This window comes from Alosa sapidissima, chromosome 16, assembly GCF_018492685.1.
Source record: "Alosa sapidissima isolate fAloSap1 chromosome 16, fAloSap1.pri, whole genome shotgun sequence".
NCBI lineage: Eukaryota > Metazoa > Chordata > Actinopteri > Clupeiformes > Clupeidae > Alosa > Alosa sapidissima.
The window spans coordinates 31011906-31037986 of NC_055972.1; the positions used below are offsets into that span (position 1 = coordinate 31011906).

Here is a 26081-nt window from a genome sequence, read left to right on the forward strand (position 1 = left end):
TAGCATGTACATAATCAATTTCCACCTCACATTTTTTCCCACTCACTATTTTGAAATAGAGGTGAAAAAAGCATGTCAGTGTGTATGCCACCCTCTGTTGTGATCTATAAAGGCCTACACATTTACTGTCATACTCTTTTGTCACTGGGAAGACTTTATCTCACCTCAGGGAAGCACTAAATGTCTCTGGTGGACTATCAGTGGTAAGATACATTGGGGTGTTTACATTCAAATTTTTCACTCTTAGCAGTGTAATCAAGATTGTCTTTCTAAAGGAGGTCTTAACACTGATTGGAATTTCTCCCCTGGTAATGTTGCTCTTGATATAACTAAAGCACCCCACACATAAACAGAGAGCTACATCATCTGGAAAACATGCTCGTTTCCTCTTCCAGAATCATAAACTAGTCCTTCTCATCTACATAACACAATAAAGGAATATCTCAGGAAGCAAGAGCCACAGTTCTGCACAGATTAATATTCAATGGAAGCAATTTCATGAGAGATAAAGTCAGAGTTAATTGGCTGTCAGAATGAAGTGTTTGCTTTTGTTGCTTAGTGCTTTGGGGATGATTATGGCCTTTAATGTTTTACTTAGTGAGTCATCTGAAATGATATCTCCCCTCTTTTGGGCCGAGCCAACGCTAATCCAAACCCTCGTCTGCTTCCATGAAAGAGGGCAGCATCAAAGCCAAGCTGTACCCAACATGATTTACCCAAAATAAAAGCTTCCTATTTTAGAGTTGCATGTTTGATCTGGTGCATCCCTGCATGGTTTGTTTTACTTATTTACATTGTATTGCCAGGTAGTCACTGTGCCATTGCAAATCCCCAGACAGCTCTGCAAAATGCCTTCTGAAATGTCACGTGAACTCAGTGGGGTTCCAGTCTGGAGTAAGATATTAATAAAAGGATACTTCTTCTGGAAAGTAGTAAAGACGCTTGTTGCTATCATTTCAGGTTGAACTGGCCACCAGATATACAGTACAGTATGAAGAAATGGTATGTCTAGATGAACATGTCCAATATTAATCAGTCCACCCATCATTTGGAAGTAAAAGATATTTTTTATACTTGTGGTGACAACTAAGGGTTGATCGATTGACAGCCCTAATAATCAGCATAAAAAATTCCAAATTTTAAGATAAAAGGTGTAAAAGTAACTGTCTTTAGTTAATGTGTTTTATGTGGGTAGTTTACGTACAGTAAACAATTGCTATCCAGATATTTAAATGATTTTGGATAAATGATGTTGGTTTATGGAGAATTCCTGGGTAGTCTACAGGACCTATTCAAAGAGAGATATCACCAGTAGTCAGCTCACCAGCCAAAGGACAGCAGAGTACATATTAGTCATTAGTCATAGCCATTCTATCATGTGGAACACACCTACTTTTTATGGGCCATGCATCCAGCCTGTCCAAAACATACTGCGTAATAACACCCAAACACGCAAGCCCATACACATGCTTTCAGTCAGCAGCACAGCCCTCTCTCTCAGCCTGGCTCTCCAAGCCCATACACAGTACACTCGACATCATCCTCTATGGTAGTGTGCAAATCTCATGGCATTCCATCACAACCCAATGCACATGCTTTTTTTATTGCCAAGCAAGCTCCCGTGAGAGCTCTGGTGCACTGGCGTATATCATCGCTACACAATACATAAACAGCTTCCGGCCCACACGGCCGTTGTTGTACAGAGGGCCGGATTCTTGAGCTGTCAGCCTGGAGAAGCTGTAATGTGGACTTTGCCACTGGATGCTCTGGTCACTCATATCATGTGGAGTTGACTGGGAATCTTTGGGATGCATTTTCTCAAGCCAGACCTCCATGTTTTTGGCTTTCATACATTTGAAGAAGCACAGTCAGTCACCTTTTAGCTAGGAGGAGATGCTTCTGCATCTGTTGAAAGTGCACCTCAAATGAAGAGGTGAGGTTAGAGTTCAGTGTGTCCGGGAGGCTGGGATCACGTGGGGCTCTGTGGAGCAGATCCATATATCATCTCCTCTTAATGAGCCATCCCTCAGTGGCTTATTTCAGAGAGGCTCATCCTTCCTCAACAGGCAGGTCACACACCTCACTTTATTAGCACTGTGAATGGTAATGGTGCCTTGATATTGTAACCAGGTGAGGGTGCAGGGTCCTTTATGTTGTTTCACAATCCAACAAAGAAGAACAGAGTTACCAAGAAGTTCTTGCACATCACGAAACCGATTCTGTCACAGACCCAGTGTAAGGCAACCTTCCCTCTGCAGGACTTCACAATGAATAACAGAAGCTGGAAGGCAGTGAATGAGTTCTTACTTAAAAGCAGGTGAGTACTTAACCCAAGTAAGGTGAATTGGCACTGTGGAGAGCTGCCTATCTGAATGCAGGTGGTTCAGAGTGTTGCAGCAAAACAAGGGCAAGGATGTGACCAAGGACGTGACAGATATGCCACAAGGGTATCAGAGTTCAGACAAGATCAGTATCAAAAATATTGTGTTACATACCTGATTTACTTTACAAAACAATTTTCCAAGAGTACACATACTTTCCCTACAGTGCTACATGATAGCATTATGCTTAAATAATTAATGTGATTAAAATGAGTAAGTGATGAAAAACCATAATTGTATTGTTCCTATTAAAATCATCGTCCCCTGTTTAAAGAAGAGTGTCTTGGGTCTGTTCTCCAATCAGGCAGAAAATAATCCAATAATCATGAACACTATCATCAGTTCTTTTCACTAAGTCAGACAGGTTCAGATTAACAATGCCACTCTGGAGGACTTAAAATACGTATTCATCATTGCATGCTTTCTTCATGCATGCAAAATTGCTTCAATGATTGTGGTTTGTGTGTTAGTGGGCCATCATGCATCATGCATCATGTTTTCAAGGGTGGTAATTTTACTTGAAAACAAAAAAAAACATTCAAGGCCCCGGACAGACAGCTCAACCTGCTCCACAGAAGGTGTCTTGTGAGCACATCCAACAGAGTACCTTTTCAACACGGGCCTGACCATTTAAGTAAACCATCAACAAGGAGAATAGACAGCACCACTGACTGTCCACTGGTATCAAGGGATAATATCTCCATGACCTATTTAAAATTCATCCAGATAATATATACATTTGAGAGTGTTTCTGAATGATTTTGCAGACTTACAATTCTTAGTAGATGTGCCACAAAACTATTGTGTGAAGGAGAAAACATCTCCAAAGAGGCATACAACACCAGCAATAGGCATAAGCTCCCTTACAGAAATTTCAGGTTTCAGGTCAAATTTTCACATGCAAATTAGGTTTCTAGCAAACAGTTGTGGTTAACTTTTGGCAATGTTGCAGCAATGTCACATGCAAATCAGGTTTGTCAATGTTCAGTAGAAGTTTGCGATTATTGGCTAAGTGTGGTGGCAAATCACTAGCGAACACAATTGCCACTAGTGGCAAACTTCTCATTATTGCCAGAACTTTGCTGGAAGTTTTCCTCTAGCAGCCAACACTGGCAAACTTCTGGTAATATTTTAATTTCAAATCATTTTTGTAATGGCTAGCAGTAGCACAAAGAAGGAACTATTCATTGTTCTTAGAAATGTTTGCCAGAACAGATAGTGACAGAATGTGATAATATTCTGTAAGAGCATTTTGAGGACTTTTGTGCCAAAGCAGAAACCCCTTTCTCCTTTTTAAAGTATATTCTTGGGTTGTTTTTGCCTTTATTTGACAGGGCAGCGTAGCCTGACAGGAAGCAAGTTGGAGAGAGATGGGGTGGGATAGGGAAAAGGAACCCTTTTGTATCTTCACAGTAGGAGTTATCAAACTTGCCGTTTATTATGCCTGATGGATTTACTTTGACTTAAGTAAGGCTCTCTACTACAAAGAACAGAGATAAACTTCCAGAGTGGATAAACTTTGTTGCTGCCCTACACCCCATAGTATTGGTGTAAGTAAGATCCTGCAATCAGCTGTCTAGTGTGGCTGCAGGATCTAGCGAGAGCTGTGTTTTAGTCGCTGTCCATGGTGCTGACGAGCTGCTTGCCTTTTGTAGGATATTGATTCACACTACCTCCTAGCTGGAGGCTACACCGTCAAACAACATAATTGTTCCTATTGTTTCCTGTTAGCCTGGACTTACTCATTTCACTACAAATACAGTATTCCTGACTGTTTCTAAATTTCAGGACGGCGATGCATGCTTTGTTTGGAAAATGGAAACAATGTCTTGCTGACTGTGCTTGGGTACCACTTACGAGTGAATATGCTTCAACAGCTTCTCCTTTAGATGGGACAAACTGCTAAATATGGATGAGGATAGCTCTCCAAACTCCAGATCCATACATTTATATTGACTATACAGTAGCCAATGCATTAAGGCTATTCGCCTATAATGAGTTGAATTTTCAGTCAGTAGGCCTACTGATTTTTCACGAACTTGTATCGGATCCTTTCCTCGTGTGCAGCGTGTAACAGCTTGATTGGTAGCGTTATGTGTGGTAAAATTCAATTAACTTGAAATTATATAACAGTATGATAACTGTGGCTAGTGGTTAGTGTGGTGTTTTATTTGAAAAGGACCAAATCGCGATGGCATGTGCGATCGGCTGACGAGGATGAGCTTTAGAAGTTCTATGATAGAACCCTTCATAGTTCTGGGCCTACGTTTTAAAACGTTCCATTCTACCTTGCACTCAATGTCATGGAAACAACCAAACATTCTATGAAATACTTGCATTGCATTTTGGAAAGCGATCGGCACGCAGATTTTTTGGCTTGATTTTCGATAGTGATTTTCGACATTACTTACACGTTTGATCTTACAACCTTCTTCTGATTTAGAGGTGAGGTCCATCAATTGTTTTTGTGCTGTAGTATTACACTATTTCACTTTTGGCAGCGTATTACAGCGAAGGGAAATGCACTCGAATTACCGGCTGTAGGCCTATGAGCTAAACTCAAGGAAACGTTGGCTGTTGACTAGGTAGCCGACAACTTGATACGAACAGACATTTATATAAAAGGCCCAAACCTAAACCTAACTTCAAATCAATTGGCATACATCACACTCTATTTCTTCGTAAAACGTGTTTAATTCTTCATACGTTGCTTCATACTTCAAACGCTTCATACGTTTAATTGGCGTGAATAAAGAGAGACAGAATAATCCGTCAAATACTGAAATGAAATGTAACTTTGGAATAGCATAACATAAGACAGCCTGCCATCGATGCATAGCCTACTACAAACAACTCATAGGCTAATTGATCAAATCTGTAAATCTATATTATGAGTTTGTGATATGGACTTGCTGACAGCTGTGTGTATTACCATTGTAGAAGTTCATGGAAACTCAAGCACCTGAGATAAAGATGGACGTGAAGACCTTACTGGAGACCACCACCTCTTTCAGGGTCTCTGAGCTAAGGGAGCTTGAGGAGTACTTCTTTGTTCTTGAGAAAAACAGGAGAAACCTCCAGTATCTCCTGCAAGAGCAGAAGGAAGACCATGAAATGGCACTGAAAACCCAGGAGAGGAAAAGGATCCAGGAGAGAATGGAGTGGGAGAGGCAGATGAGGGAGAGAGAGGAGACCCTGCAATCTGCGTTTATGTCTGTGGCTATCAGCAGACAAAAGATGATGAAAGACCTGATGGCCAGAATGGTAAGACACTTGGCTGTTGGATGTTATACATATGGCTACTTAATGACAAAACAAAGCATTTTAACCAGTGTACTGTGTAATAAAACAATGAGTGTTTTCTTTTTTCTTTAGAGTACCACCAGTCTCAAATACATGGACGAAACCAGTGGGTCTGGACACATTATCACCTCTCCTGTTGTTCCTCAGGTATATTCTTCAGAATCAGAATCAGAATAATTTTATTGCCAAGTTTTTTTTCTTTTTCTTTTTCCACACAAAAAAACAAAGAACAAGGATGGTGGTGCAAGACGAAATGGTGCAAGACACATAAAAGTATTAATATAATATAAAATAGGCCTATATATGTACACATAATTATGCAAATATAACAAAGTGCCAGTACAAAAACGCTATGCAGAAAGCGGGCTATTAATGTTGTGTGTAGGTCCTTACACTAAGTCTAGATATACAGTATAGTGCTTCACATTGACAAACAGATGAAAGTGTCTGCTGATGTACAAGACTTTCTTAGAGTTTCCAAGTCTCTGCAGCATTGTCATGTCTGCAGGTTTTCTCACGCAGGGTGCCATACACCTGGGAGGAACAGCCAGAAAACAACCCAGAAAATGGTGGTTCCTCTTATGCTGCTCCTGTCATGCTGCTTCTGAGGTATTTCACTTGTCTTTTTTTCCCAGGCCTGCTCTGCTTATGACCTGCTATTGGATCTTTATGGTATTTGAATTGTGCCTGCAAATGAAAAAAAAAAAACAGTTTATGAAGTTTTAACATGTGAGTCACTCTTTTCAAAAGATTCATGAATTGTGCTTTCTTTTCTTTAGGATGCAAACAGCAGCAGTGCGACAGCAGACAAGAAAATGGCAGATCTGCAGCTGATCGCAAAGCTGGAGGAGCGTGTCAGAAAGGCTGAAACGAAAAAGCAGCAAAAAGCCCTTAAGAAGGCAGAAGAGCAGGCAAAGAAGGCCGAGAAGAAAGCGATAAAGGCTGAGAAGAAGAGAGCCAAGAAAGAGGGAAAGAGAGCAGGGAATAAGGATGATGAAGTCAAGGGAAACAGTTCAAAACAGTTTCTGTCTTCAGTTACAAAAGAATGATGTGACAAAACATTTTTTTTTTACATCACAGTATTAAATAAACATTTTAAAATATAATATAATCTTATGTTATAACATGTTGTATTTGTTTCCTGGTCTGTTAGATATCATTTTTATTCTGAAATGATGATAAACTGTACTGTAGGATAGTAAGGGAGTGAACAATGAAATATGATTTGCCAAAGAATGTGTTTGTACCATGAAGGTATCTGCACTGAGATAAACAAGGTTTTGAGCAAAAATATGTTTTTATATGCTAAAAATTATGTGTTTGTAATTATTTTGTGAGTTTATTACACTGTATAATTATAATTTAAATAATAATTTAATAAAAACTCACCTCTGCTCCGAAACTGACTGCCACTTAGTCCTGCACATTCTCTGCACCGAAATAAATTATGTTTGTAAATTTGTCTTCATCTCCTACTCCATCCCCTACTCTTGCAACTCATTCTATGTGTATGTAAGTGAGTGTGTGTGTGTGTGTGCTTCTCTGTGTGTGTGTGCGTGTGTGCGTGCGTGCGTGTGTGTGTGTGTGAGTTTTGACAACACCATAAGCAAAGGCTTATGGAAACACAATGAAGTGGTAGCACCCATTGGATCATTTGCCTTCCCGGTTCAAAAGTTAGGTTATTCATCTTACATGATTCTGTTGGATAAATTAATTGCTATGGCAAAATCTGTTCAACATAATAACATGTGTTTTAAAGAGAAGTATGAGTTTGTTTTGTTTTGTGGTTTAGTAACTGTGATAACCTCTTTCCTCTTTCTTTTTTTTACACTGTATCGCTTACCTTAAGTGATTCAATCAGACAAATGGAATTCTCAATTGGAATGACTGTTTGAACATAATAATGTTGTGTTTCATTCAACACTAGACTGATTTACGTAATTGTAATGTAATATGGTTTGATAAATTGTCTTCACGAGCACTGAAATAGCATGGTATCAGCGAAACCACTCAGAACATGACAACAAAATTATTTTGTTTATATGTACCAGTACTTTATTAACACATTTTCCCTACAAAAAAATCGTCCAACAGGTTTTTCAACATCATTACAATATATTGTTTTCGCCAGCTGGCAAGATGTCCTCCAACCACAATGTTTTTCCCTCTGTGGTCTGCTCCAGTCATAGTGATGGGGTTGGGACTGCTGAGACTAACACAGATGGAGACTGGAGAGTCTCAAGGCACTGAGCTTTTCATTGAAGGCTCATCAACACTTTACACTTCAGGACAGTGGTTCAACTATGAGATAAATAGTAGGAATTTGCTTGAATATGGATAATAAATGACAAGTTATTAGCATACATTAAGTCAATGATTTTTTTCTGAGGCTTTGAAGAATAAAATAATCAATAGAGTTGCAAAGAAAGTCTTGCTAATTAATGTATACATTGTCATTGTGGTCCATTGAGTTCTCTCAAGAAGTGTATGGCAGAATGACCATAATAAGCCCCTTTTGGTTCCATTTTAATGGGGTGAAAGATAAGGTGTCACATCAGATAAGGTTGTTGTTGCACCGTCTCAGATTTTGTTCAAACCTTGTCTATATCATGAATGGGTCCCAAAACCAAGGCCTGTAAAATATTTCTGTCCAAATCCTGAATTTATATTATTTTCAGCCTGTGAAAGTACTTCAGTTTTATAGCCTGAAAAATACATTATCTGTGAAGCAAAGTTTGAGCATTAATATCATGAAAAATACTTTTCATAGCCAACCCAAAATGTGTAGGGTGGAAGACAAACATGTTCTCAGTATGACTGAACAATTAAAAGTTTGTACGGCATGTTCACGTTTGTAAGGCTCTATATTTGGGAAAAAAGTGCAATAAGGTTGACATTAAGGGTACTATACAATTGTTTTTGCATGCATTTAGCATCAATCATTATTTTTTCTGTATATACAATATTTTTATTGATGTTGTTCCAATATTTGAGCTCTCCACATATAATGGGCTTGAAGATTTTAGGTATTAAACATGGGAAGGTTGTGATTTTCAGTCATTTTCAGACTAATAAAATGGTATGTGGGGTAGTTAGCAGGCACATGAAAATCTATGTTTTAGTAGCTCAGTGTATGGGCATTTAGTGTACAAAGTGCCAATGTTGTGCCATACATACAAGAAATAGAGTCAACATCATTGTTTTACCTCAGGGACAAGAATGAAAACACATACAGTAGGTAAACAATGTAACCAAGTAAGTGTATCTATGAAGGAAACATGGTACATCATTGGCACTTTGAACATGAAATGACTTTAAATTGAGATATTCCCACATTGATTTTAGTGTTCCTACCAGCTACCGCACATATCATTTTAGTCCTAACATTAATAAAGTATTATTTTTGCAGACTAAATACTGGTTGATGCCATGTGGATACAGAAAAGTTTACAAGACCCCCAATATCACCAGTTTTGCATTTTGTTCTAAATCTAGGGCCTTATATAAAACTAATAGTCATGCAGTACAAACATTTATTGGTCCAGTCATACTGAGAACATTTTACAAAGATTGGGCAGGCTAAAGTAAACTTTTTAAGATACTGTATTAATGTCCAAACATGGCCACCATGATGAGACATTTTTGTTAGTGTAAAATAGGGTGAAAACATTTACGAAAACGTTGGAATGGAAAAATATATATTTTATAGGCCTAAGTTTTGGGACCTAACATTATGTAAACAAACTTTGAGCAAAATCTGAGACGGTGCAGTAACCATTTTCCTGGATTCTGTCTGATTTGACACAGAATGACCCAATAGTAACGTTACCCATTAAAGGACTTAAGTCACTCACTGTCAATCTCTTTCATACAGTAGATCCTCTTTTTTTACCTTAAAACATTTTTACCATAAATGAAAAATTAAAACTAAACATTACATCAAAAAATCCACAAATCCACAATCCCAGCATTCAGAATCGAACATAGCAACAGTGTTGATGTCTCTTTTAAGGACAGTGTCTGCAGTCTATATTCTATTTAGCCAGCTGTTCCAAAGATGTCCTCCAACCACAATGGATTTTCATCTGTGGTGGGCTCCAGGCATAGATATGTCAGTATCTCTGGCTCCAGCATTGTGATTGGGTGGGGACTGCTGGGACTCTCACAGATGGAGACAATGAGTCTCACGGTACTGAGCTTTTCAATGGAGGCTCATCAGCAAACACAGAAACTCAAATTTGACTATGAAATTAACACACACTTTACACTTACGTACAATGAACATGTTGGACTAATTCAAGAACATGATGTTCAAATTAGTTTAGTTATAAGAAACTACAAATAGGGGAGAAGTTGCCATTAGACTCTCATGATCAAACAATGGCTTTGTCACGATTGTTGTGGGTCAACACACAGCTCCCGGCTCTCTTCAGCATTAATATCTGCAGAACAGATTGTTCTGATATTCCTTCCGGGATGAACAGCTTGTATGAAAATTCTGTTTAACTGTGAGAAAATGTGGAAACACTTTTTCAATAAGGTACTGAAGGGGGGCTCAGTACAGTACAGATTGGCAGACTGCTGTCCATGGTACTGAACACATGTCAATCAGGGAGCTCCTGATCCGTCACCATGCCATATAGCCTAAATTATGTTTTAAACATACAACTGCTTATACTGAATGACTATAAGTGTAGTGATGAAAATGGCTTATGGTTCAAGATGCTGAGATCAGTAAATTGTTCAATATAATTTATCTTGTCCTCAAGTCAATCACTTCAATATCTGATAAAAGGGCCCTAAACAAACTGATCAACATCTTGATCAACTGATCAACATCCACTCTACAGCACTATCAAAAAGCAAAAGAGCTTGATCAGCTGGAGACTTCGCTCACTGCCATGCACAACTGAAAGGCTGAGGAAGTAATTTGTCCCCAGGGCCATTGAACTGTTCAATGCCTCACTAAATGGAAGAGGAGCGATAGACTTCTCTGCTTAGTCTGTCTGCCTCTCCACCCTCTCCATGTTTGAGTACTGACTGCCCACTACTGCTTTACTACTGTTTTACTACTGTTTTACTAATGTACACAGCCTAATGTTTTCACTACTGTTTTGCTGCTACACTGTTTTTCGTGCTTTATTAGCACACATGATCAATGGCTGCGGTCAGGCTTCTGCTACAATACTGAATGAATGAATGGCTATAACCCTATTACCTCAACCTGTTCTTGCACTAACATAGTTTTTTTATTTTACCTTGTCTACATTATACTTTACTCTCCTATTTGTCCATACTATTTATGCTGGTCTCCTTATTCTTGCACTGTTGCACTGTTGCACTGTTGGACTAATGTTGGACTACTTTTTGTACCTTCACCATGACACTTACTCTCTTGAGCACCTTGCCATGCACACTAAAGGACTATGGTTGGACTACTTTTTGCACCTTCACCATGACACTCACTCCCTTTAGCACCTCACCAGTCCCGGCCCTGTCACTACAAGCGTCTTATGCTTGATCACCCTCAAGCACATTGGACTTTCTAAATTTAATTTATATAGTGTATTTAGTATTTAGTTTTGTTAGTTTTCTTATCTTTCTTATCTTCTACTGTCTTATTGTACAGTGGAGTTTAGTTATATGTTTATACTTATAATTATGTTTACCATTTCTGCTGTAAGTGCATGTTGTGTGTGATGTCTGTATGCTACTGAGACCCTTGAATTTCCCCTTGGGGATCAATAAAGTATCTATCTATCTATCTATCTATCTATCTATCTAAGTTCAGTTAAGAAGCTGCTACAGTCTTAAACTAACTCTTATTAGTAATATATATATATATATATATATATATATATATGGAGATCCTGTAATAGCATCAGTGTCAAGGAAAACATTAGTTTAATCATTTTAGACTGTTTCATTTTAAAAAGATAAAAACTGCTTAAGAAAAGATGATTATTAGAATTTGCTTTTTATATTGCAGCAATTCACAATACTTACAGCACTTTGAGAATCAGTGGGGTGCACATGGCAAACTCATTACATTAGCCGCCTTTCCTCTCCAGCGTAAACACCAGCTATGTTCCCATTTCAAATCTTTTAAAGCATTATACTAACAGAGCTCATGAATTAAATTTAGCTTTATTTGTTAACCGAGCAATGATGTCAGGCCAATAATGAGATTCATGCCAATTACTCAAATAGCCCATTAGGCAGCAGGTTGGAAAAATAGTTTTCTCACAGAGGTACTGGGCCTTCAAATCAATGCACTGATTCGACTGGTCTGCCATTAGCAGTAGGAATTTATGTCAGTTTGGCAAAGCAGCATTGCTACCATTAATTCTGATAACAAAACACTACATAAATATCCTTTCCCCCTCCCCAACTGAGCTGGAGGCCAAGACAAAGGGAAAACACAGTGACAAATCAATGCAGCCCCACAGCTGCTACCTGGGACACGGAAAACACATCACAGTCATATCTGTTCATCACTGGACTAGGATTGAGTTAAGAACAAAATAAGGACACAATTGTGTTGTAGATCTTTGATTCTAAAATTCAATTCAAAAGCTCCGAAGTTGCATGTATTGCAGATATTTGATTGGATTGAGATCAATAATTATCCAGTTTAATCCATAAGTGAATTTTTTACAAAAAACAAAAAAACACTTTCTTGTTGTTAAAGGTATAACCGGAGATGCTGAAAAATGCAGCTAGAAAATAGAAAATTTGAAAATATCCAACTGAATAAATCCCACCCATGCCCTCTCCAGACACTTCTCCCCACGGCAGCACTTGAACGCACACCAACACTGACTGTGACGAGAGCATAAGCATTTCGGAGTGCAGTAACTTCCAAATAACCTACATTCACCACATCTGTAAAACGTCCAATTTAAAACCAATAAACTAACATAAGAAAATGCACACAGACAGATTAAATATGATTACATAGGTTACAAGATGAAATTCAAGGTGCATATTTTAGGTAAGGCAGTGTTAATATGGATATTTGACTCACTCCATATGAATGTCTGTCGAATATCAAAACCTAAAGCTAACTTCACCAAAGTATTTTAGCTTTCACACTATACACAGAACCCACTTTAAGTCTGTGCATGGTGACAGCACATCCATGTAGACAAGTTCAGTTGATAGACAGATTAGTTATTTGTTGCGGCCAGTGCAAAATTATTGGAAGGGCATTTTAAAGCCCTGCAGCTTCCACAGGTGACTAATATTTTTCGTTTTGGTGCCAGACTATTCAATTAATTGGTTGCAATCGAGGTGTAAAGAAGAATTCAGATATAGCAAAGAAATGCTACAGAAATAAACTTCTACCCTACTTTTAATGTAGTGCAGGCAATGAAATAGCAGATTAGTTTCAAATTGTTGATTAGCAAGATGTTTCACTTCACTGAAGCCATTTGTTGCAGAGCACTGAACTTTGGTCTTGGGGGTGGAATGGCACGCTGACTGATAAAGCGGTTTTATCAAGCAACATTAACCCAAATGCTCATAATCATTTGGTGATTAAGTCATGCCCTTCAGCCGAGAGGCATGTTCAGACTCAACAGAGCAGATGGAGCCTTGTGCCATTAAGCTGTGCATCTCAAAGACCAGAGAGGCCATCAAGATGGGATGTTCAGGGACAGTGAAAGACTGTCTTTTTTCATTCCATGTCTCTCTTTGGAAACTCTTTGAGTAAAACTGTTTTAAAGAAGATTTTAAACAACAATTATTTAGAAGGTTTTTTTTTAACCTTCCGGGCACTTTGTTTTTCTGTTCAGTGTACTCAGCTTTGCTCCCAGAGCATGAGCAATATCTATGACTTTAAGACTAATGTTTAATATCTAAGTTAAAAAAGTGATAATACAACCCATTTATTTCTGCATTATTTACAGTCTTGTGTTATTCTTTTCATATAGAACCACAAACTCCCAGTTGATCAAAAGAGTGATTACAGTCGCAGTCCAACAGGCAAACTGTGGTCCAATGGAAGCACAGACCCTGGAGCCAGACAGAGAGAATGAGCTTACACGGGGAGAATTTAAAATAAGGACTGACCGCGGGCAGCGTTGCTGTCTTTGTTCTATTTAGCCCAAAGTATCCGGATATGGACTGTTTAGTGTTTATTATAACCATTTGTTTCTAATGATTTTGTTATAAATGTTTAATAACAGTAGTTATTATTACTGCCACACAAAAAAGCTATGTTTTTGGTGTTTCACTATTTGTTTGACTTTCAGTTGATTTTGCCTTTGAGCAGAATTACTTAGAAATATCAGACAGATTTTAATGAAACTTGGTGGAAATGTGGGACCAATGAAATTCTAGAGCAGCTCCGACTCAAAGGGGGCAGATTTAGTTTTACTTTTGCTAAAATGGCGAGCTAAGACATTTGGACTGGGCAAGGTCTGCAAATTCCAAGTGCCCTTCTAGTTTAAATCTGTGCACAAGTGCAATTACAGCAAGCTGATATCTTGCAAACTATAGCATTTGTTTACAAGACCCTCCCTCTCAGCTGCTGAGCAATGCAGGGGAACATCTCTTTGTTTTCTCAGAACATTTTTTTTTAATTTATTTTTAGGCAATTTTTAAAAATTGCATGTAATTTCTTCTGTCCCTCAGTATGTTTTATTTATTAACATTAGCTTTTAACCATCAAGGCAGCATTACATAAATATAATTCTGCTATTCAAAATAAAACCGTTTCTCTATATCTATCTCTCTCTCTCTCTCTCTCTCTCTAGTTTCTTATTTAATCTTCTTTAATTTTACATTACTGAAAGATGGTTTTAAAAATCATACTTAGACCTTTCTCTGTCTTCTCATATGACTTTCATCTGGCAACCTAGGCTGGCATTGAGATCTAATACACTCTCTCTAAGTTAAGTCCACCAACTGGTTCCTTGGCAGCAGGGATGGATTACTGCACTTGCCTACCGGGTCAGGGGGCCCTGAAGCCCAAGCCTTTGCATGGAATCATTGCCTCAATATCATTAAATCAGGATGTTGGCTATGAATCTGATTGAATTAAAGTATTGGCATTCCTAAAATGCACCAGAATACAGGAAATCACATCATACAAATTAAAACATTTCTGGGGGAGGACCCCCAAACCCCCCTTCCCACATATGTGACAATTAGTGAGGGGCCCTTAATACAACTGGGCCCAGGGGCCCGAAAGTTCATAATCCGTCCATGCTTGGCAGGCTATAGCTCCGTTTTGGTGGAGGAAACACCATGGAAGGAATACAGAGGGCGTTATGAAAGTGCTCACTGCCCCAGCAGGGATTTGTTTAGGCCATGACTTATGGACAACCAGGCTGAAAGCCTCTGGTTCAGCTTGTAGAGAACTTCAACAGATCCTCAACATGGTCATGTGCCAAAAATGCATCCTTGACTTCTGATAAAACTAAAACAATGGAAGAGTCAGCATAGGTTAGCACAGGTTAACACACGTCAACACCTCCACCACTTATCATCAATGCCACGTTCCATACCACTCATACTAGCTCAGCAGAGACCATTTAGTGATTCTCCTCTCAAATAAGGCTTTCCAGAGAGAGCTGAATAACAGTGATATTGTATAGAGGCACCAGGTTATTTGTTGCCTACAGAGTGGCATGAAACAGATGAAAGTGCCCCTCTCACAGCTCAGAGTAATCCCATCTGTCTGCACACTGTCCTCATCCAGCCTCATGCCTCAAATTAACTCTACCTCAGGTGGGTGTTATTCAAATCATATAACCTCTATGACCTAGCGGTGGCATGTTGTGCTGTTACATAATATAATTTATCACCTATTTGTTTTCAGCTTTTATCTCAGTTATGTGGCAGACTCTTCTATTTCAAACAGCTAGTTATGCATTGAAGAGGAACAGTGAACACGGTCTATATCCTTTGAAGATATAGTACTTACATACTACACAGTAGAATCACAAGTGTAAAATGTTTACAAGTGTTAAATTTCAAAAAGTGTTACCTGTAAATGACCCCCTCTCTATCTGTCAGACACCAAACAGGACGAGGACCACAATTGCGTCACGTTCAAAAGTTTATTTAAGGGTTGGGGGTTTCAGGGGTTCCGGGGGGGGTACAGGAGTTCCAAGAGTCTGCGTGTGTGTGTTCCCCCAGTAGCCGAACAGCGAAGGCAGGAGCTGGATGATCCGGGAAGTCCTGGGGGAAACACACACACAACAGCAATTGAAACGAAGCAGCAGTACAGTCAAGGACTAGGCGGTATTCGTAGAAGAGGGACGGAAGGCAGGTCAAGATTACCGGGGCTGGAGAACACAGAAGTAGTCGAGCGGGTCCGGGATCACAGGCAAAGAGTCAGAGGCGTTTTCAATAAACAGGCAGGTAACTGGTGCTGGTTGCAGACGATCTGACAAGTGTGGACTGAAAAGCAAGGCTTTATATAGAGGGCATGATGAGTGGTGAATGCAGTGCAGCTGGTAGGTAACGAGGGTGAGGCAGAGCAGAGCAGGAACAGGTGGAGGTCATCAGACTTCAATCAGCACGTGTTACCAGGCAGAGAGAGAGCTCATGACAGAACCCCCCCCCTAAGGGACGGCCCCAGAAGTCCCCAAGAGTGACACCACGTCGGGAGGGCGGAGGGGAGCCGGTGGAGGGCTAGAATTCCTCCGAGCGGTCCGAGTGAACATCCTCATCCTCGGAGGGAGCTGGAGGGTCGTGGACAGAAGACGGGACAGGTACCGAGACAGGGTCAGGGTCAGGCACATGACAGGAAGCCGGGCGGGCAGGACGGTTAGGGACCCCTCTGGGGCGGCCCCTACGGATTGCAGGTTGATCAGGATGCAGACGGTGGAAGTCGGCGATGAGTGTCCGGTCCACAATCCGACTGGCTGGCACCCAGGTTCTCTCCTCAGGTCCATAGCCCTCCCAGTCGACGAGATACTGGAGGCCCCTACCTCGCCGTCTGGACCGAAGCAGGCGTCGAACGGTGTACACCAGCCCACCGTCAACGAGGCGAGGAGGAGGAGGAGGAAGCGGCACGGGGACCAGCGGGCTTTCATGCGTCGGCTTGACTTTCGAAACATGGAAAGTAGGGTGCACCCTCATGGAGGTTGGCAACTGGAGCCGGACTGCGGTTGGGCTGATGACCCTCTGGATAGGGAACGGGCCGAGGAATCGAGGTGCCAGTTTACGCGATTCCACCCGCAGTGGGAGATCCTTGGCTGACAGCCACACCTTCTGGCCAACACGGTAGGCGGGTGCCGGCGATCTTCGGCGGTTAGCCCCAGTGGCATAGCTGACAGCTGACTTGAGTAGCGTGGCACGAGCTTGTGACCAGGTACGACGGCAACGGCGGGCATAGGCGAGGGCAGACGGGCAGGACACATCTCCTTCCTGGCTGGGGAACAGGGGGGGCTGGTAGCCATACACACACTGGAAAGGTGACATACCAGTGGCAGAGCAGGTGAGGGAGTTGTGAGCATACTCTATCCACATCAGTTGTTGTGCCCAAGCCTGGGGTTTGCGAGAAACCATGCACCGCAGCGCCTTCTCCAGCTCCTGGTTTGCCCGCTCGGATTGACCATTGGACTGGGGGTGGAACCCAGAGGTGAGACTCACTGTGGCCCCTAGAAGACGGCAGAACTCCTTCCAGAATGTAGAGGTAAATTGCGGGCCTCGGTCAGAGACAACATCCCTGGGCAGCCCGTGTAGACGGAAGACATGATCAAGAACAGCCTGGGCAGTCTCTCTGGCAGATGGCAGTTTAGGGAGGGGAATGAAGTGTGCCATCTTGCTAAACCGGTCAACCACAGTGAGAATGACAGTCATCCCACCTGATGGTGGGAGGCCAGTTACAAAGTCCAAGGAGACGTGGGACCAGGGTCGTGTGGGCACAGGCAAGGGCTGGAGTAAACCAGCGGGGGGCCGAGTGGAGGACTTGTTCTGATTGCAGGTGGGGCAGGCACGGACGAATTCTCGGACATCCCTTCTCAAAGACGACCACCAAAAGCGCTGGGCAAGGAGATGGCAGGTGCGGGCGGAGCCCGGGTGGCAGGCAAGGCGGGAGTTGTGTCCCCACTGTATGACCCGGGACCTCAAATTATCTGGGACGAAGAGACGACCGTCTGGGCATGCACTGGGACTGGGATGGTCACGGAGGGCCTCTTGAATTTCCTCCTCGATATCCCAGGTCAGGGCAGCTACGACGCAGGGATCGGGCAGAATTGATGCAGGTTCCTGGGAAGGGGCGTCATCCTTATGAAACTGACGGGAGAGAGCGTCCGGCTTGGTGTTCCGAGAACCTGGGCGGTATGACAGGGTGAAGTTGAATCTGGTGAAAAACAAGGCCCAGCGGGACTGTCTGGGGTTAAGACGTTTGGCATTGCGGATGTATTCGAGGTTTTTGTGATCGGTCCAGACCAGGAACGGAACTGTGGACCCCTCCAGCCAGTGACGCCACTCCTCCAGGGCAAGCTTGACAGCCAACAGCTCACGGTTTCCAACATCATAATTGCGCTCTGCAGGTGAAAGCCGGCGAGAGAAAAATGCACAGGGGTGCAACTTGTTGTCCTCCTCTGCCCGTTGAGAGAGTATGGCCCCGACTCCCACGTCTGAGGCATCCACCTCGACAACGAACTGCCGGTCTGAATCCGGCATCTGGAGGATGGGGGCAGTGGTGAACCGGGCCTTGAGGGTATGAAAGGCTGTGTTGGCCTCTGGGGTCCAGGAAAAGGGGTGTTTGATGCTGGTCAGAGCTGTGAGGGGAGCGGCGACGGAGCTGTAGTTCCGGATGAATTTCCGGTAGAAATTGGCAAAACCGAGGAATTGCTGCAGCTTCTTCCTATTCCCCGGAACTGGCCAGGAGGTAACTGCCGAGACCTTTGCGGGGTCCATCTGGATATTGCCTTCAGCGACGATGTATCCCAGGAATGACACAGTCTGAGCATGGAACTCGCATTTCTCCGCCTTGACATAGAGAGAGTTCTCCAGGAGCCGTCGAAGAACCAGCTGGACATGACGGGTGTGTTCGGACAGAGTTCTGGAGAAAATTAAGATGTCGTCCAGGTACACGAAGACGAATTTATTCAGCATGTCCCGCAGCACATCATTCACCAGCGCCTGGAATACCGCTGGGGCGTTGGTGAGGCCAAATGGCATTACCAGGTACTCATAATGGCCGGTGTGGGTGTTGAATGCTGTCTTCCACTCGTCACCCTCCCTTACTCGCACTAGGTGGTAAGCATTTCTAAGGTCCAGTTTGGTGAAAATAGTGGATCCCTGGAGCAATTCAAAAGCAGAGGTGAGTAAAGGCAGAGGGTACCGGTTCTTCACTGTGACATCATTCAGACCTCGATAATCAATGCAGGGGCGAAGAGAACCATCTTTCTTTCCCACAAAGAAGAACCCGGCACCAGCAGGAGAGGAAGACGGGCGGATGAGTCCAGCTGCCAGGGAGTCCCTGATGTAATCCTCCATAGTTTTTCTTTCAGGAGGGGATAGTGAGTAGAGGTGACCTTTGGGTGGAGCAGTCCCAGGGAGGAGATCAATGGCACAGTCGTACGGACGGTGTGGGGGCAGAGATGTGGCTTTGGTCTTGTTGAACACCTCTCGGAGGCCATGGTAACATTCAGGGACATTAGAAATGTCGTGGGCAATGCTGGGGGGTACTGAGCCGGGGGGCAGCGAGGCAGCACGCAAACAGGTCAGGTGGCAGGCATTTCCCCACTCTTTCACAGTTCCGGAGGCCCAATCGAGGTGAGGATTGTGGAGACGGAGCCAAGGGTAGCCCAGGATTAGGGGTTGGCCTGGAGAGCTGAGCAGGTGGAAGCGGATGGTCTCTCGGTGGTTTCCTGACACCATCATTGAGATGGGGGCTGTGATGCTGGTAACTGTGCCAATTGCGTGACCGTCCAGGGCCCGGGCTGGAACAGGAGTGGACAAGCGATGGCTTTCCAAGCCCAGCTGACGAGCAAGTCCTGTGTCAATAATGTTTGCTTCTGCGCCAGAGTCCACCAGGGCTGCCAGGGTGTGGGTGGAATCAGACAGGTGAAGACAGACTTGGATGAGGGGTTTACGGCTGATGGAGGGCTGAATGTTCATTGAGCTCATCCGGATTCCTCCTACATCTGGTGAGCTCCGGCTTTTGCTGGACAGGTGGCGACTCGATGACCATCACCACCACAGTACAGGCACAAGTTGGAGGTGATGCGTCGCTGGCGCTCTGCAGGGGTTAGGGAGGTGCGGCCGATCTCCATCGGTTCAGACTGGTCCGGCTGGCTAGATGGTGTGGCAGGTGCGGACAGAAGGGCAGTTGGGACACTCCGTGTGCTGGTGGATGGACTCTGGCGCCCTCTCTCATGACGGCGGGCCTGGATCCTGCGGTCGATGCGGACAGCCAGAGCAATGGCTTCATCAAGAGTGGGGGGTTGATCATGGGAAACCAGCTCGTCCTTTATGTAGTCCGCCAGGCTGTGGAGGAAAGCATCCACCAATGCTTCCATGTTCCAGGAGCTTCGACTTGCCACGGTTCGAAAGTCGATGGAGTAATCCGCAACAGTCCTTCTGCCTTGGCGAATACTCATCAGGATCCGAGATGCCTCGGCTATTGTGGATTCCAAATCGAATACCTTGAGCATCTCCTCTGCGAATAGGTTGAAGGTTGCACATGCTGGGGTCTGGCGCTCGAACTCCGCCGTTCCCCAGAGTCGAGCTCGGCCCGTCAGGTGAGTGATCACGTAACCGACCCTCGCCCCTTCAGTGGCAAAAGTCCTGGGTTGCAGGGTAAACTGGACACGGCAGCTCGTCAGGAACGCCCGTACCTGGGTTGGGTCGCCGCTGAACCGCTCTGGATTGCCGATCCTGGGTTCTGGGGCTCCGGCAGCCACGGTAGCAGTGGACTGGGCAGGAGACTCGGGTGCTGGGCCGGTGGGAGCAGGCAGAGGAGAAAGGTTGGTGAGAAGTTGAATGATCATTGCAAGTTGTTGCTGTTGCTGCTGGAACTGCTGACGCTGGCTCAAGCCGGCTTGAAGTAGGGAGGCAATGTCAGCAGTGTTGCGGTTTACCTCTCTCTCTGTCTCTTCCAGGCGTTGCATGGCGGTGGGTGGTTCTGGTTCGTCGGTTTCCATGCTGGTTCGACCGTGCGCTGGGTCCATGTTTGGTCAGATCGTACTGTCAGACACCAAACAGGACGAGGACCACAATTGCGTCACGTTCAAAAGTTTATTTAAGGGTTGGGGGTTTCAGGGGTTCCGGGGGGGGTACAGGAGTTCCAAGAGTCTGCGTGTGTGTGTTCCCCCAGTAGCCGAACAGCGAAGGCAGGAGCTGGATGATCCGGGAAGTCCTGGGGGAAACACACACACAACAGCAATTGAAACGAAGCAGCAGTACAGTCAAGGACTAGGCGGTATTCGTAGAAGAGGGACGGAAGGCAGGTCAAGATTACCGGGGCTGGAGAACACAGAAGTAGTCGAGCGGGTCCGGGATCACAGGCAAAGAGTCAGAGGCGTTTTCAATAAACAGGCAGGTAACTGGTGCTGGTTGCAGACGATCTGACAAGTGTGGACTGAAAAGCAAGGCTTTATATAGAGGGCATGATGAGTGGTGAATGCAGTGCAGCTGGTAGGTAACGAGGGTGAGGCAGAGCAGAGCAGGAACAGGTGGAGGTCATCAGACTTCAATCAGCACGTGTTACCAGGCAGAGAGAGAGCTCATGACACTATCAGAAGAGAGTGACGAACTCTGTATACTCAGCACTTGTCAGAGCAGTTTTAACACATAATCACTCAAAATAGTGTTAAAATAAACTCTAAAAAGAGTTAACTGAACACTGATGATTTTACTGTGATATGGATACATGTGGCACATTTGTCAGTGCTTGGGGCCCCTCACCCCCCAAATATTGAGCCAATTAAGCCAGCGACCTTGACTACATTGAATCCACGCTACAGTTAATCTACAAGACCTTGCTCTATTAGTGTTTTATGCGAAGCAGTGTCATCACTTGACAGCCAAGATCTAATGCTCATATAACCTCTGGTGACAGCCAAATGGGAGAATCAGACACCGATGACAGGTGCCTTTCCTTGCGGGATCTGTTTTGACAGCACATCAGGCATCAAACACACCTCCTACACACAGTCAATTATGAGTGGTGAGCATAAACAAGATTAACACCGGTGCATACTGCACAGTTTCAGGATGGCCCCCAGAATAACATCAGGCATCTGTCCCATTTTGTTTGTATGTGAATGCTTTGCTTGTTTGTGCATATTTTTAGAATATGAATGAATAAATAGGAATATACAAGTGAGGACTGCAACACTTTTTATTTTGCAGCAAGTCAGGATAAGGATTTTCTCAGTTCAGAGTCAATCAGTTCACAGGACTGCAACCAGGCAATCATGGAGTAAGTATGCCCAAACGGCAAATCAGATCACTGAATTTGAATTCAAATTTGTCTTGCTGCTAATAAATAAGACTTCACAATATTTAGTAGTGAGTTGAACCAGATGAAGGCAAACATCTGCACAGTGAAGATGGCAAATGCATAAACAGAAATGAATCCCTGTAAGCCCAAAGGGAATGAAGTTCTTATTGTGCTATGCGAAAATAATAATGGATTAAAGTATAGATGAAATTGGAGGCTGGAAAATTAACCCGATGTGAAATATCTAATTTTCAACAGTGTGGCCATGATTAAAGCAGCTTAAATTGGTGCCTGTCTGGCCAGTAATTTTTATTTTCATGGTGGAAATTGTATGAAGCTGCATCAAAAAATGATGATAATGCCTTGACCATTCTGACAGAGTGAGGATAGAAAATAGGAAAAAGCTTCCAATTTGGTTTCATTTCCAACACAAGCATCCCCTACTTTTCAGACATCTGTGAAATAAACAGCATCAGACAGCTTTTATTCTTTTCCATTTAAAAAATCGACTTGCAATATGTGTAGAAACTAGCCTGACATTGTCATACTCAAATTCTAGTCAGAATACAGTATGAGTCTGATACTGCTCCATTGGGATGTGATTATGGGGCGTGTTTCCACCAATACAGGGGGTGAATCCTGTAGGAAGAACACTCGAACCATCCTTCTTCTCCACAATTGCCTTGACATTGTTTTCTGGTAGTTTTTGCACTATCAATATCAATATCTTCTACAACAGTTGTGATGGTGAAATCTAAACGCCTACCTTCTAGCAACAGCATTTTTGTTAGGGAGAACTGGGATGAATGAAACACTTAATTAAACGTAATTTACAAAGACATCGTACCATACTGAAAGCTAATATTTTGTCACTAGCAACCTACATCTGTCCTCTGTCAAACAAAGTTGCATTTTCAGTTCTGAACAAAACCATTCAGGGGTTCTTCTGGTCCGCACCGCTCTGGTTCGGGTATAGTTGCTCCACAATGGAACAAGTCCAGACCCGACTTCCCGACCTCAAAGGTTGTGGGCGGGGCTAAGTTCGGCTGGCCTCCAGGCTATGTATAAACAGCAATATCGACAGAAATCTTTTTATTTTGAATGCTTTTACAATTCCCTCGACTGATGACCACAACCGTTCCAAAGAAGATTATCCTCTGGGCATTCTTATACATAACTCCACATGCACCTGGAAGGACGGAGGAAGCTGTGATGCATACATTAAAAGCTTGGGAGTTCCAAATTGGATTTGCCTCCAGTGAATCCAGCCAGGCAATCCCCTTAAGTGCTGACCCTGTGCATAATGTCAGATAGCATGATGAGAGGGGCCGGGAGGCAGAGACAGCAGAGTTGGGCCTGAGCCTAAAGCCACAAGAAAAGATAGAAAATGCTGAGACAGTCTAGACAGAGGGAGTAGAGAGAGAGAGCATTTAAAGAGAGACAGACAATGAGAGAAATATAGATCCAGAGGGACAGAGAGAGTGAAGCATTTAAAGAGAGACAGAGAGAGAGAGAGAGAGAGAGAGATAAAGATAGATCCAAAGAGGCAATGAGAGACTGAGACACAGAGAGAGAGAGAGAGAGAGAGAGCGCGAGAGAGAGAGAGAGAGAGAGACAAAGAGCCAATGAGAGACTGAGACACAGAGAGAGAGACAGAGAGAGAGAGAGAGGTGAAGAGAAATCCATTCAGTAAAAGAGAAAAGGGAAAGAACCAGGACTCTAGGGGCCAGTCTGACGCACCTGATGTATTTCAGCTCAAGCCTCTTAATTCAATGAGGACCGTGAGGGACGTGGTGACAGCGTGTCGGACTGGCCGGGCCATGACCAGACTCTGAATGAACAGACTTCTCTCTGCTCACACTCTCCCAGTGGCAGCTAATCTGGAGGCTCCAACATCAGGACAACAGCATACACACTCTGAAATGGACAACATACATGTATTAACCCCTTCACAGTGATGGCAGTCCATGAAACGTCTATCAACCAGAGGTACACTTTCAACTCACACTCATACTCCATCGAAGTCCCACTCTGACTAGTTCTTTCTGTTTCATTTTTCCTTTCTGTTGATTGGTTTCTTCTTCTCCCCCTCCCCAATCTTCCTCCCTCCCTCCCTCCCTCACCCCCCCCCCCACCAAACACACACACACACACACACACACACACACACACACACACACACACACACACACACAAACTGGTTATTTCCTACAGCCAGTGAAAAGTGAAATGGCCTAAAAGAGCAAGACAAATGCACTGGAGGGAGGAGAGATGATGAGCCCCAGACGGTGATGAACAAGAGGAGAGAGCCCCCGGATTGGTATTGAACTGAGCCGAGCAGCTGACGGCCAGCCCGTGGCACAGGGGGTCAGGAATGAAGAGCCTGGGAAGAAAGGAGGCGGCCGGCTTTATGGCTGAGGGCAGCCGGTCGGCAGGCGGTGAGATACGGCACGGCGTGTCGGGGAGGGGATGGGAAGGGATAGGGAGGAGAGGGGGCGGTAATTGTTCAGTTAAACTCGAGGTGCAGCGCGCCAGACCCATTCATCCTCCCCGACAGAGAGGCTTCCCCATCATTACTGCCTTCCCTCTCTCCCCGGCCGCTGCTTCAGCAGCCAGCCAGCAGCACCCACGCACTTCACCCATCACATCCCCCTCCCTCCATCCCCAAGCTGGCCGAGAGAGGAGGGCAGGTAATGAGAGAGCGAGGAGGATAAAATGCCATAGCTATGTAAGCAAACAAAGGGAAGTCGATAGTCCAGAGAGTCGAGAGTGTTTATCTAATGGGAGAGCACAAACATATTTTTCTTTTTGAGGCAGGACTTTTCAGATGCTTTCCATACTTTCCAGAGGCAGCTAGCCAAGACATGAGCACCTTTAATTGATATCTGATATGTCCCTTACAGGGGGTTGCATACAATTCACCTACCCAGGGCATGTAACTAATTAAAAGCTCAGGTCATAATTAGACAGCCAAGATCTCAAGTTCACTATCCCTCATTATTATACACAGACCAGTGTACTCTCTCACCCATACGCACTCAATCCAATCTGGGCAACTCAGTTGACCTTAAGCAGTAGGAAAAGGAATAGGGGTCTAGTGTGAAGTGCAGTATTGATTTTGTTCTTCTCTCGCTGTGTAGGGGCGCGTGAAGCTCTTGGGGGATCATGTCGGATGTCTTTTATGCAGGCAGTTTCTCTGATCTTGACTCACGCTTTCCCTGGTTGACTATGTTTCAGACAAACGTGGCAGGAAGAGGATGTGACAGTGCAGTCCACAGCTCCTTCCCTCCTTTCCTCCCTTCTTCCTCCTCAGCAGCGTTGTTTTTTTCTCCCTATCCTCGCTAAGTGGCCCTTGGGCGCCAGTCAGTCTAAAGACAAATGATTTGGAGGCCTGACAGTGTTTGCGTTTTTTGTTGTTGATGTTGTTGTTGTTGTTTTGTCTTCCCAGCTCTTATCAAAATCGCCCCGATGGCCGGCTCACAGCACTGTCAGACCTGTGCCACGGAGACCCATTACGCAACAGGACCTTCACCCATGCCGCGCTGTCTCGCCGAGTGCCAAAATCCACCACCACCCGCGCTCGCACTCCGAGGCTTTACCCCACGGCTTGGACTACTAATGTAATTAACAGTCTATCTGGGGGCAGAAAATGAAGACTCAACCACCCGTAATCAATTTCAATTTCCTCCCTGAGTTATTTATAGTCTCTTATCAGTCTGATATTGATTTAAAGGCTTTTCTTTGTCTTTCTTGCCCTGCCTCTTGTTTTTTTCTTCCCACATTTCTGTCCTTTTTTCTGTTGGGTGGAGGCCATCACTCCTGAGAAGCAGAGTGATGAAAGCTGTGTGGGTGGGTGAAAGCTCTGCTAGGGGATGAGACAGTGAGGAAGGAGAATTGAATCCCTGCCACTGTGTTTTACACATGACTGCCTGAGGCTGATTTGGTTCCCAGGTCTTAATACCCTTAAATGCCAGAGGAAGGCT

At 43.9% G+C, this 26081-nt stretch overlaps 1 protein-coding gene and 1 long non-coding RNA gene across 2 annotated transcripts; one reads left to right on the top strand and one right to left on the bottom strand.

Moving 5' to 3' along the window:
- Window positions 1-4717: 4717 nt before the first annotated feature.
- LOC121685020 lies at window positions 4718-6791 on the top strand. The gene is made up of 5 exons (XM_042065260.1): window positions 4718-4826; window positions 5322-5645; window positions 5757-5831; window positions 6207-6293; window positions 6464-6791. Exons 2-5 carry the CDS (start codon window positions 5328-5330, stop codon window positions 6731-6733), a joined length of 750 nt encoding a protein of 249 aa, XP_041921194.1. The 5' UTR covers window positions 4718-4826; window positions 5322-5327; the 3' UTR covers window positions 6734-6791.
- Window positions 6792-14759: 7968 nt separating this feature from the next.
- On the bottom strand, window positions 14760-24257 carry LOC121685030. Its single transcript, XR_006023235.1, has 3 exons — window positions 24234-24257; window positions 22859-22860; window positions 14760-14897 (listed from the first exon to the last, which is right to left on the bottom strand). It is a non-coding gene; the product is annotated as an uncharacterized LOC121685030 (long non-coding RNA).
- Between the last annotated feature and the right edge of the window lie 1824 nt (window positions 24258-26081).

Bases quoted from the DNA above. Each gene is read 5' to 3' on its own strand.
- LOC121685020 (XM_042065260.1), top strand. From the start codon at position 5,328: ATGGAAACTCAAGCACCTGAGATAAAGATGGACGTGAAGACCTTACTG. The intron at 5,646-5,756 runs GTAAGACACTTG...TTTTTTCTTTAG, and splicing joins AAGACCTGATGGCCAGAATG to AGTACCACCAGTCTCAAATA. The intron at 6,294-6,463 runs GTATTTCACTTG...TCTTTTCTTTAG, and splicing joins CCTGTCATGCTGCTTCTGAG to GATGCAAACAGCAGCAGTGC.